General features: G+C 49.6%; 1 protein-coding gene across 7 annotated transcripts in view; it reads left to right on the top strand.

Moving 5' to 3' along the window:
• The window catches only part of PTPRN2 (protein tyrosine phosphatase receptor type N2), a 1,123,220-nt gene that overhangs the window by 429,346 nt on the left and 681,050 nt on the right, over positions 1–12,824 (top strand). For all 7 annotated transcript variants that reach the window (XM_024358152.3, XM_024358150.3, XM_024358149.3 and 4 more), the window contains one exon: positions 2,193–2,553. In XM_024358152.3, the coding sequence (XP_024213920.2) occupies positions 2,193–2,553 (361 nt within the window). The remainder of the gene's footprint in view (positions 1–2,192; positions 2,554–12,824) is intronic.

Below are 12,824 nucleotides of genomic sequence, written 5' to 3'. Positions count from 1 at the left end.
GAAGTTCGAGACCAGCCTGGCCAACATAGTAAAACCCCATTTCTACTAAAACACACACACACACACACACACACATGCAGCCAGGTATGGTGGTGTGTTCCTGTGGTCCCAGCTACTTGGGAGGCAGAGACATAAGAACTGCATGAACCAAGGAGGCAGAGGTTGCAGTGAGCTGAGATTGTGCCACTTCACTCCAGCCTGGGTGAAAGAGGGAGACTGTCTCAAAAAAACCCACAAAAACCAAACAACCCCAACCTATATCAACCCACTTCCCAACTCCCAGGTTGCTACTCAAAAATCTAACTCAGAGGATGAACCCAAATGTTTTCGGAAATAGCCAGACTCAGGAGCTGGACCCCCTTACCTTACTGTCAGTGATGGCTGCACACCCTTAGCTAGTGCCGAGGTGTCCACCTCCACTGACACGACATTGATCATGTGCCCCAAGGAGGTGCAAGTAGAAAATATGAACGGATGGGATTTAAACTGGGGTGTCCACACACCCATGCACGCCTCCAGGGAGCTCAGCGTGTGTGTCCAGGATTCGAAAGTCTCTAAGCTGGAAATTATTCATACTCAGCTTGTCCATGACATTTTGATGAAGCCCAAGTCAGAGGTAGAATGTGAGGACTTTTCACATTTTTACAGCTGCCCTAGAGGTGAGGACAGCTGGGCCTTGGTTTATCTAGTGACACAAAGTGTGATGAGGACATGTCCTCTTACGGAATTTTACTAAATGAGTGAGGAGAAAATATAGACAGAAATCCCATGAAAGACTGTTAGCCAGGGCATTGACTAGTAAATGATGTGATAGGTAATTATCGAAAAAGAGACCCTGGCATCCTCCCTGCTGCAGCACATTGCAGTTAAAAGAGCAGGCAGCAAACATGTTTCAAGTCTTCAGTAAAGAAGTTGGAGTGAAGACCTCCAGACAAGGCACTTGAGGCCTCTGCTGAGGGTTGCTGAAAGAGAGATTCAGCTATTGGGGAGCAGCTTTTCAGGGTTAAAATAAAAACCAGTGCAGGCAAAAAATACAAACAGACATTTCTTCAGAGAAGATGTAGGAGTGGTCAATAAAGGCACACAAAGATGCAGCATCATTAGCCACCAGGGAGGCACCGCCGAGCCTCATGAATGTGTCTGGGAGCAGCTCCTCTCATTGCTGTGAATGCAGTAACTCCGAGCTGCCGTGCAAAGGACCTGTAGTTAAAGCTGAGTTGGAGGCTCCAGGTGCAGGACATACTAGGCTCAGTGCATTATGCAAGTGACACAGCACGGTATTGCTTTCCAACCGCTAGGACAACCATAGTAAAAACAGAAGGAAAGTAGCAAGTGTTGGCAAAGATGCAGAGGAACTGGCATCTGCATCCATTACTGGTGAGATTGTTTGTGGTGCTGCTGTGCTGGAAAACAGCTTGGGAGTTCCTCAGTCAGTTAAATGTTGAGTTACCATGTAATATCCTCGAATAAACCCAAGAGAATTGAAAACACATTTATACACAGACTCATAAATGAATACTCATAGCAGCATTATTCAAAATAGCCAAAAGGTAGAAAAAAGCAAATGTCCATCAACTGATAGGTGAATTTTTAAAATGTGGGATATACATGCAGTGGGATAGTACTTGCCTGAAAGAGGAAGGATGTCCTGGCCCATGCCCCAGCATCAGCATGGGTGCACCTGAGGACATTATGCTTAGGGAAATGAGCCAGGCACAGATGCCACACATGGTGTGATTCCATTTACACCAAACGTCCAGAAGAGACTCCTCCATAGAGACTGAAAGCGAATGAGCAGTGTCAGGGTGGGAGGGAGGAACGGGAACACTGCAAAGTCTCTTTTTTGGGTGATGCGGATGTTCTGGACTTAGTAGTGATGTCTCACAACTCTGAATACACTAAAAACTGCTGATGTGGGTGAATTATCTCCATAAAGCTGTTATTAAAAATAATGCAGGAACAAATATGAAATAGGGACCTGGGTTGGTCAGTGTGAAAATGAGAGTCCTGTTTTGGCTTTACATTTCAGAGATGTCCAGGGTTGTTTAGGACCTTGAACCTGAGACCGAAGGGCATCTTTGTACCCCCAGGGCTGTTTAGGACCTTGAAAACTGAGACTGAAGTGCATCTTGGTGCCCCCAGCTGACGATGGAAATGCGACTCTTGCTCTGTTTTGCTCTCCTTTCCTTCAGGGTGACGACCGCTTCTCTGAGAGCATCCTGACCTATGTGGCCCACACGTCTGCGCTGACCTACCCTCCCGGGCCCCGGACCCAGCTCCGTGAGGACCTCCTGCCGCGGACCCTTGGCCAGCTCCAGCCAGATGAGCTCAGCCCTAAGGTGGACAGTGGTGTGGACAGACACCATCTGATGGCGGCCCTCGGTGCCTATGCTGCCCAGAGGCCCCCAGCTCCCCCCGGGGAGGGCAGCCTGGAGCCACAGTACCTTCTGCGTGCACCCTCAAGAATGCCCAGGCCCTTGCTGGCACCAGCCGCCCCCCAGAAGTGGCCTTCACCTCTGGGAGATCGCGAAGACCCCTCCAGCACAGGCGATGGTGAGCCAGCCCAGCTTGGTGTTTCTTGTTTGCTGACTGTCCTCTGTCCAGCCCCTCCCAGTGACAGATGCACCATGCTCTTCCCACACGTGGGGTCTGCACACTGCACTCCCCTGAGGACGTGCGGCAGGAATGGGGCACCATGTAGGGAAGGGTCCCTTTGGCCCTCATACCCTCTCTGTGCTGGGAAGGAGTATGTGGTCATTTCACAACCTGGGAACACAGTGGCCAGTGAGAGGCGGGAGGTGATCCTGAGAGTGGGATGGAGAAGGCGCTGCCAAGGGTGTGAGGACAGTGAACACAGCGGCCAGTGGGAGGGGAGGTGATCCTGAGGGTGTGAGGACAGGGAACGCGGCGGCCAGCGGGAGGAGGAGATGATCCTGAGGGTCTGGAGACAGTGCGTGTTCCCTTCTCACTTCTTGTTCATCCCTTCCCCAGATTTTATGATTTCACAATTTTATTGCTGAAGCTGATGGATGGGGCGGGCAACATGGCTTGCAGGACGGGTCTGGCCCACAGCTTGTGTCGTCCATATCTGTTTTGGAAAATTGACTCTGAACACGTTAAGTCCAGTGTCCTTTGTCGCTGAACTCACCTCTCCCTGTGGCCCAGCATGTGGCCGTAGCCCATATTTATGGCGGTTTGCCACATCCTCCGAAGCCCCCTGTCTGGATTTCATGCTGCTCACCATGCACTAGGTGAACAGTGTCGGCCTCGAGGTGACTGCTGTGCCAAGACCGTGGCTTCCGGTGTCGCTACCTGAGTTAACCCACGTCAGGGCGGGCCCAGGGGAGAAGGGCGTTTGCGGGTTCCTGCAACTCTGTGATATGGAGAAGGTTCCGACCCATTTATTTCCCAACAGCCTTTTCCCAAGACCATCCTGCAGTGGGTTCTGATAAAACATGACTTCCCTTTTGGAGATAACAAATACTAAAATTTCACAAACATTGCCTGAGCATCGCGTTATGTGAGCGCTCTCTGCTCCTTAAGTGAAGGCTGAATGGGAGCCGCTGAGAGCGAGCATCAGCTTCTCCGCTGTCTGCAGCCGGGAGCTCTCCTGCCCTCGCTCTTTCTTTGTTCATGCAGCCGTTATGGCAGTTTTTAAATAGAAGGAATGTGAAATTGCAATTAGAGGGAAGGACGTGTGACCATTACCGATGCTTTCTCCTTGTTCCTGTCTTGGAGGAGAAGGACGGCAGAGGAGGCCGATGCTGCACTTGAGTGAGTGCTGCTGGAGCACTGATGGTGCTGTTTGCTATGGGAGCTGCCCGCCTGGAGTGGCCACTTTCTCTCCAGCACCTCTCCCTCTGGGGCGACGTCTCCTCTGTTCTAAGCCATGCTCTACTCCGAGAAACCCCTTTTCTGGATGGTCCTGCCTCCTGCACTTGCATGGGTACTAGACACCATCGGGGTCTTCACTGCCTCCTGCACTTTTGTGGGTACTAGACACCATCGGGGGTCTTCACTGCCTCCTGTCCTCTTTGTGTACTAGACACTATCAGGGGTCTTCACTGCCTCCTGCGCTTTCGTGGGTACTGGACGCTATCAGGGGGTCTTCACTGCCTCTTGTGGGTACTAGGCACCATCGGGGGTCTTCACTGCCTCCTGTGCTTTCGTGGGTACTGGACGATATTGGGGTCTTCACTGCCTCTTGTGGGTACTAGACACCATCGGGGGTCTTCACTGCCTCCTGCGCTCTCGTAGGTACTGGACGCTATCAGGGGGTCTTCACTTGCGACCTTGGGTCCGTGTAGCTGCCGAGCTTCCTGTTCTCCTCCAGCTCAGTGTGGCCTCAGCCCTTGGGCACAGGCGGTGAATACATGGCCGAGGTGACCTTCAGCTTCTCATCTCAGCCTTCCGTGCCCCTCCCCGGCACCGGCTGCCCCTCTACCTGCATTCTCCCACCTCGGTACTCCTTCTAGTGGGGTCACGTTGGGTGGTCCTCTTCCTTCTCTAACCTCCCTTTTCTCTCTCCTATCCCATCTCCCACAGCTTAAAAAGCCCCATTCCCCTCTGTCCTCATTACTGGGAACAGAAAGCAATAAACATCCTCGCCCCCATCACAGGGAGGGAAACCCGGCTGGAGAGCCGGGTGAGGGTGAGCTCACAGAGAGAATAGGACGCATTCCTGCTCTGCGTGCCTTCCCTACGCGCGCGCTCCCGCTCTGAGCCCTCCCTACGCGCGCGCTCCCGCTCTGAGCCCTCCCTACGCGCGCGCTCCCGCTCTGAGCCCTCCCTACGCGCGCGCTCTCGCTCTGCGAGCCCTTCCTACGCGCGCGCTCCTGCTCTGCGGGCCCTTCCTACGCGCGCGCTCCTGCCCTGTGTGCCTTTCCTAAGCTCACGCTCCTGCTCTGCGTGCCCTTCCTACGCGCGCGCTCCTGCCCTGTGTGCCTTTCCTACGCTCACGCTCCTGCTCTGCGAGCCCTTCCTGCGCGCTCCTGTTCTGTGTGCCTTTCTTATGCACCCGGGGAGCTTCACCTCCCTGCCTTGGCGCCTACTCGTTCCTCCCACACCCCAGGGTGTGGATCTTCGGAAAAAGCGTCCTGACCGTGCTCTCTCCACTCTCCCGTGATCCCTACGAGTTACACAATGTGCGTGGCATTCTTCCTGAGCTACCCTGCAATGCTGGTGATATGCTGATAAAAACTGTCTTCCTAACTGCACTGTGCGCTTTAGAAAAGCCTCATGTAAGACGGCAAATAGGAAATACGCAGAGAGAATTGAGAACCCCATGCAGGTATCACCTATGAAATACACAGAGAATATTGATCACCTATGAAATATGCAGAGAGAATTGAGAACCCCGTACAGGCGTCACCTACGAAGTATACAGAGAATATAGAGAACCCCGTACAGGCGTCACCTATGAAATAGAATTGAGAACCCTGTACAGGCATCACCTGTGAAATAGAATTGAGAACCCGGTACAGGCATCACCTATGAAATACACAGAGAATATTGATCACCTATGAAATAAGCAGAGAGAATTGAGAACCTCATACGGGCGTCACCTAAGAAATATACAGAGAATATTGAGAACCCCGTACAGGCGTCACCTATGAAATACACAGAGAATATTGATCACCTATGAAATAAGAAGAGAGAATTGAGAACCCCGTACAGGTATCACCTACGAAACACACAGAGAATATTGAGAACCCTGTACAGGCGTCACCTATGAAACACGCAGAGAATATGGAGAACCCAGTACAGGCGTCATCTATGAAACACGCAGAGAATATTGAGAACCCGGTACAGGCGTCACCTATGAAACACGCAGAGAATATTGAGAACCCGGTACAGGCGTCACCTATGAAACACGCAGAGAATATTGAGAACCCAGTACAGGCGTCACCTATGAAACACGCAGAGAATATTGAGAACCCCCTGCAGGCGTCACCTATGAAACATGCAGAGAATATTGAGAACCCCGTACAGGCGTCACCTATGAAATAGAGAGAATTGAGAACCCCGTGCAGGTATCACCTATGAAACACGCAGAGAATATTGAGAACCCCCTGCAGGCGTCACCTATGAAACACGCAGAGAATATTGAGAACCCCGTACAGGCGTCACCTATGAAATAGAGAGAATTGAGAACCCCGTGCAGGTATCACCTATGAAACACGCAGAGAATATTGAGAACCCAGTACAGGCGTCACCTATGAAACACGCAGAGAATATTGAGAACCCGGTACAGGCGTCACCTATGAAACACGCAGAGAATATTGAGAACCCGGTACAGGCGTCACCTATGAAACACGCAGAGAATATTGAGAACCCAGTACAGGCGTCACCTATGAAACACGCAGAGAATATTGAGAACCCGGTACAGGCGTCACCTATGAAACACGCAGAGAATATTGAGAACCCAGTACAGGCGTCACCTATGAAACACGCAGAGAATATTGAGAACCCCGTACAGGCGTCACCTGTGAAATAGAGAGAATTGAGAACCCCGTGCAGGTATCACCTATGAAACACGCAGAGAATATTGAGAACCCAGTACAGGCGTCACCTATGAAACACGCAGAGAATATTGAGAACCCGGTACAGGCGTCACCTATGAAACACGCAGAGAATATTGAGAACCCCGTACAGGCGTCACCTATGAAATAGAGAGAATTGAGAACCCCGTGCAGGTATCACCTATGAAACACACAGAGAATATTGAGAACCCCGTACAGGCGTCACCTAAGAAATAGAGAGAATTGAGAACCCGGTATAGGCATCACCTATGAAATATACAGAGAATATTGAGAACCCCGTACAGGCATCACCTGTCTCCCACAAGTGGTGACTCTCAGGCTTTCCTGATGCTCCTCTGCGCCCACTACAGCCCCCTGCTCTGCCCTGGGATGATTCTAAAGCAAATCCAGACATCAAATGATTTCTGAAGATGAGAGGCCCTAGCTAGACAGACATTCTCAACACACAAACAGCAACTGCACCCGAGCAGGAAAGGAGGACCCTGCGATAATGCCAGGGAACAGAAAACTTCTTTACAGGTCAGAGAACAGGGCCACCCTCCTGTCGCACGGTCGGGTCCAACATGAGACCCTTGCTGTTTAGTCTTCAGAGAGTGAGAGAGAAGACCCACGCGTACCTGCTCCCAAAGAAGCAGTCAGTCAACGAGGCTGCGGGTTGAACGCATATGACAAAAGTTCACCTGGTAAAAGCTTTAAAAAGAGACTCTCTTCCTTCACTTATTCATAATTCACATCTGGTCTCCTTTCAAAGAGCTTTAAAGCAGGTTCAGTGGAAGGCCTATCTAAGGTGGGGTGACGGGGAGGACAACAGGTGACGTGCAGGAAAACAGGTGACGTGCAGTGGCCGGTGAAGGAATTTGGGGCTCATCTAGTTCAGCGTCTCCAGTTTCCCCACTCAAGACCTGGCAACCACGGACCTTGTTGCTGTCTCCATAGTTTGCCTTTTCCTGAATGTCCTGGAGTTGGAACCTTACAATATGTGGCCTTTTCAGATGGGTCACATGCCTTGAAGATTCCCCCATCTTTTCATGGCTCGATGGCTCATTTCTCTTTAGTGCTGAATAGTATTGTATTATTACATTATAATCCATAGCACTCCATTGTATAGATGGGCCACAGTTTATTCGCCTACTGAGGAACATCTTGGTTGCTTCCATGTATTGGCAATTATTCATAAAGCTGCCATAAGCACCCTCATGCAGGTTTTTGTGTGGGTATAAGTCTTTAACTTCTACTGGTTAAGTACCAAGGAGTGTAATCACTGGATCACATAGTAAGAGAATGTTTGGTTTTGGAAGCAGCCACCAAACTGTCTTCCCCAGTGGCTGTGGCATTCTGCATTCTGCGTGTCACCAGCGGTGAATGAGCTGCTGTTGCTCCACATCCTCGCCTGCATTGGGTGTTGTCGATGTTCTGGGTTCCAGCCCTTCTGAGAGGTGTGTGGTGGTGTCTCGTTGTCATTTTCATTCACGTTTCCCTGATGATGGAGGAAGCAGAGCATCTTCACATGCTTGTTTTCCTCTGTGTATCTTCTGTGGTGAGGTGTCTGTGGTGGTCTTTGGGCCATGTTTTAATTAGGCTGTTTGTTTTCTTATTGTTGAGTTTGTAAAGTTCTTGAATATTTTAGATATTGGTCCTTTATCAGATATCAGATATGTCTTTTGTAAACATTTTCTCCCAGTCTGTGGCTTGTCTTTTCATTCTCTTGACAGCGTCTTTTGCAGAGCATTAGTTTTTATTTTAATGAAGTCCAGCTGACCAATTATTTTATTCATGGATTTTGCCTTTGGTGTTGGATTTTAAAAAGTCATCACCAAACCCGAGGTCATCCAGAGTTTCTCCTCTCTTACCTTTAAGGAGTTTTATGTTTTTTCATTTTATAATGAGGTCTGTGACCCATTCTGAGTTAGTTGTGAAAGGTGTAAGGTCTGCATCTGGAATTGTTTCTGTACATGTGGACATCCAGTTGTCCAGCACCATTTGTTAAGAGGCGATCCTTTCTCCATAGCATCACCTTTGCTCCTTTTCAAAGCTCGGCTGACCTCATGTATGTGGACCCATGTCTGGGCTCTCTGTTCTGTTTCATTGATCTGTTTGTCTGTGTCATCAACCCCACCCTGCCTGGATTCCTGTAGAGTTGGAGTGAGTCGTAACAATGGGTGTAGCGCGTCCTAATGATGGGTGCTGTTGTCCTCCGCCTTTGTTCTTCTTCAGTATTGTGTTGGCTGTTCTGGGTCACTCGCCTCTCCATATAAACTTTAGAATAAACTTGCTTGTATCCAAAACATGACTTGCTGGGATTTTGACTGGGATTTCATTAAATCCATAGATCAAGTTGGAGAACTGACATGCTGACAATATTGAGTCTTTGGGAGCCAGTCATAATCCTGAAAGACACAATCCTGAATGCCATAGTTCTGAATGTTAAGATCCTGAAATATCAAAATCCCTAAGGTCCCTAAAATCCTGAAAATCACAGTCTCAAAATATCAAAATCCCAAAAATGTAATTCTGGAAAAAATTATTTAAAAGACATTTATTTACATTTTTAAAAGGGAATTTGTTTGCAAAGCATATAAAATCGTGACAAAACACTTCATAGGCCATTTTACACAATAAAATAAGCAATAATAACATTCGTATTTTTGCAGACATAAGCCCTCAGGTATCTTGACGACAGTTGCATGGGCATCACAGTTATGAGCAGATGAACCGTGTTTATGAAGACATAGGTCAGGAAGGGAGATGTATAAAAGCATGTCACTCTACTTGGTAATTGTGTGCACCCAGCTGTATAACTGCAGGCATCTGAAATACCCTGATGAACAACCTAAGGCTTTTGATGAGATGAGTCAAAAACCCTGATGGGTCACTGCTGCATAAACAGTCGAAGAGCTGAGATCTCAAGAAATTGTATCTTTCGCAAATGCAGATGTACAAAAAGTACATTCTTCATTTATTGAGGAAGTTGCAGTGTTTTTGCATTGAGAACCAGGGAAGCTGATGGTGTAACTCTCAGTCTGAAGACCCAGGGATGGCTGGTGTGAGTCCTGGAGTCCAAAGGCTGGCAAACCTGGAGCTCTGATGTCCAGGGCAGCAGAAGGAAAGTCTGCCCCAGCACTCAGAGGGAGCCTAATTCACCCTCTGTGTTTGTTCTCTCTGGGCCCCAGCTGTTTGGACAGTGCCCGCCCACCAACACTGAGGCAGACCTTCCCCCAGCCCTCTCAGACTCCACCCCAATCTCCCTGGAGACACCTCCCAGAAACACCCAAAATGAAGCTTTACTGGATTTCTAGGTATTCCTTAACCCAGTCAAGTTGACACTTAAAACGAAGTCTACAGTTTCACCCCTTGTCAACTTGGCACTCACACACAACTCCTTAAATTATGCTTAATTTCCAAATAAAGACAATAACAAGCTAATAGCTCCACCCAGCAGGATGCAACTCTCCTGTGGTTATGATTTAGGAGATTTTAAACATTAGCAACACTAGACTTTTGGGATTTAGACTCTATTTAGAGATTTTGATATTCAGATATTTGGGGATTTCACTATTTGGGATTATGGCAATTGGGACTGTATCTTTTGAGATTATGATCCAAACCCATGTCCTGCTAGCCATGAGCATGTAATATTTATATGCTCCTTCTCCATTTCTTTACTTTTGCTTTCTTTCATCAGTGCTGTAATTTTTTTTCTTATAGATACGGTACTTGTGTAATGCCATACTTTCAGCTCAAGACTGATGACAGTGAAAGCGTTTTGGAAATCACTTTAGGAGACACATCAGACACCGTTTTCTAAATGAACCAATGACAAATAACGTGTGGGGTGTCCACTGTTGTAATCCTTGCTCATTGATCAAACACCAGCCACACTGAACGGGAAACAAAACCGGTAACCAACCTGTTAGAACCCTTTCTTTCATCATCTTGGTTCTGCGCCCTCCAGAGCCTGGATGGGAATTACAAGTCCCTAATTCACATCATGACGGCTGACTTTTGGTTCTGAATTTCACATTGCAACCTCATCCCAACATACCTGATATTTCTTCTATTCAGGCGTCTTATTATACTATCACTTGTATGGCCAAGGTAATCACGGATCTCCACCCAGCCAGCCTCTGTCCTAAGATGGGGCCCGTGGTGTTCATGTGGAAAGTGCACTGGGAAACTCATGTGGAAGCTGGAAGAACTTGTTTCTGCTGCCGGCCGTGCAACTCTCCAGCCATGCAACGCTTCGTGTGGTTATTCCCAAGTTCACTCATTCATTCAGAAAACACTTGCGAAGTCCCGGCCAATCACACGGGCTGCTGATTCTCCCGAGTTCACTCAGTCATTCAGAAAGCCCTTGCGAAGTCCCGGCCAATCACACGGGCTCCTGATTCTCCCGAGTTCACTCATTCATTCAGAAAGCCCTTGCGAAGTCCCGGCCAATCACACGGGCTCCTGATTCTCCCGAGTTCACTCATTCATTCAGAAAGCACTTGCGAAGTTCTGGCCAATCACATGGGCTCCCAGTTCTCTCCCCTCATCCAAAATAAGCGTGTTCTGGTCCTCTTCTCCTTCGAGCCTTCCGTGACCCTGAGGTCCTGCGTTGGCTGGTGGGGTGCCCAATTCCTTGTCGTGTTGGTGGTGGGAATCCCAGCCTGAAAACCCTCACAGAGAAGGGCGTGTTCCCCGCAGCCCAGTCTCAGGAGGGCACTGAACCAAACCTTTGACTTTTCACGGTGACAGCAGTAGATTATAACACAGAAAAAACTGATGCCAATGCTTCTGTCACTTTGGAGAAAATATGCCCACACTTTTGGGGTCATTTTCACTTGAAAGGAAGCACCTGCTGCCTTTTCGTTTTTGAAGAAATTCATTCATATTTGAATGCATCCCAGTGCTGCTCAGTGCTCTAAACCCAAGCATGCCTCTTGGCTTAAAAAAAAAAAAATTAGAAGAGAATTGGCCACCTAATCACTGGCACACAGAGGCCGCCTCTCACAGGCTGCTCCAGGAGGAAGCCACTGATAAATTCTTAATCTCGGATCCATGCCCCTGGCTGGAGTTCACGAGCACCCTCTAAAGCAGGAGGAGAAGGCACCTATGTTATCAAAGTGCCTTTCATCCTAGCGAAACAGTCCCGGGCTCAGTGTGCACTGCCTGAGGCCTTTCTTCCTGTGCGTCAGCACACCGTGGAGTCAGCAGCAGCGCACTCTCTCCCAGGGGAGCAGGCACAGGAGAGGGCACCCAGGGGTGCTGGGGGGGTCACTCTGTGGCTTATATAGCGGGAACAGGGTTCCTCTCACTGCACCTTGAGGACACACCCACCTGCTCAGCAACCCTGACGTGGATGCGCCCAGTGCGGGGTGGCAGCGGCTGTGTGTGGCTGGCAGCCCCGGACCTGCGTGTGGCTGGCAGCCCCGGACCTGCCTGCTCGGCTCCACCCAGCTCATGTCTTCTCCCAGGGGGAGGAGGCTCCCCGACTTCTGCACTAGTGCAGAGTCACTGCTTTCAGATTTGGGAGAAGTAAGAGTCATAAACTGCCCCCATGTGAGAAATCTCTTCCCCGGTGTTTGGCTGATGTCCTTACAGACTCTGCTTAAACACCTCTGAGGTCACTGCTTTCCTGCCAGGTCCATGCTGCTGTAAGCCAGCTGCATTTGCTGGAAAGATTTTTACTTTGAGAATTGGGTTGAAATTTGCCTCTGTCTGACTAGGAATTGGTAGGGCACCTAAAGGCACCTCACTGCCACTGCCCAACCCCTGAGGTTTTCCTCCCACCACCTTCTGCCATGGCTCCAAGGGGGAGGCCTTCCAGAGCCACATGGAACAGGGGTGCTCTCTGCTGTGTTAGCACAATGGGGAGGCCTTCCAGAGCCACATGGAACGGGCGTGCTGTCCTCTGTGTTAGCACAATGGGTAGGCCTTCCAGAGCCACATGGTACAGGGGTGCTGTCCGCTGTGTTAGCACAATGGGGAGGCCTTCCAGAGCCACATGGAACAGGGGTGCTGTCCGCTGTGTAAGCACAATGGGGAGGCCTTCCAGAGCCACATGGTACAGGGGTGCTGTCCGCTGTGTTAGCACAATGGGTAGGCCTTCCAGAGTCACATGGTACAGGGGTGCTCTCCGCTGTATAAGCATCCTCTACATATGATGTCATCCTTCCTGTCACTTTTCCAAATCTCCCCAGTTCCAACCTGAACGCTGGTGGTTAATGGAGACCGCTGATTACATGGTGATGCTTCCGCTCTGAGGGCACAGGGCAGGTGTAGGGAAGGCGCTGGGGGAGC

Source organism: Pan troglodytes, chromosome 6, assembly GCF_028858775.2.
Source record: "Pan troglodytes isolate AG18354 chromosome 6, NHGRI_mPanTro3-v2.0_pri, whole genome shotgun sequence".
NCBI lineage: Eukaryota > Metazoa > Chordata > Mammalia > Primates > Hominidae > Pan > Pan troglodytes.
This window is presented reverse-complemented; position numbering and strand designations above follow the sequence as displayed.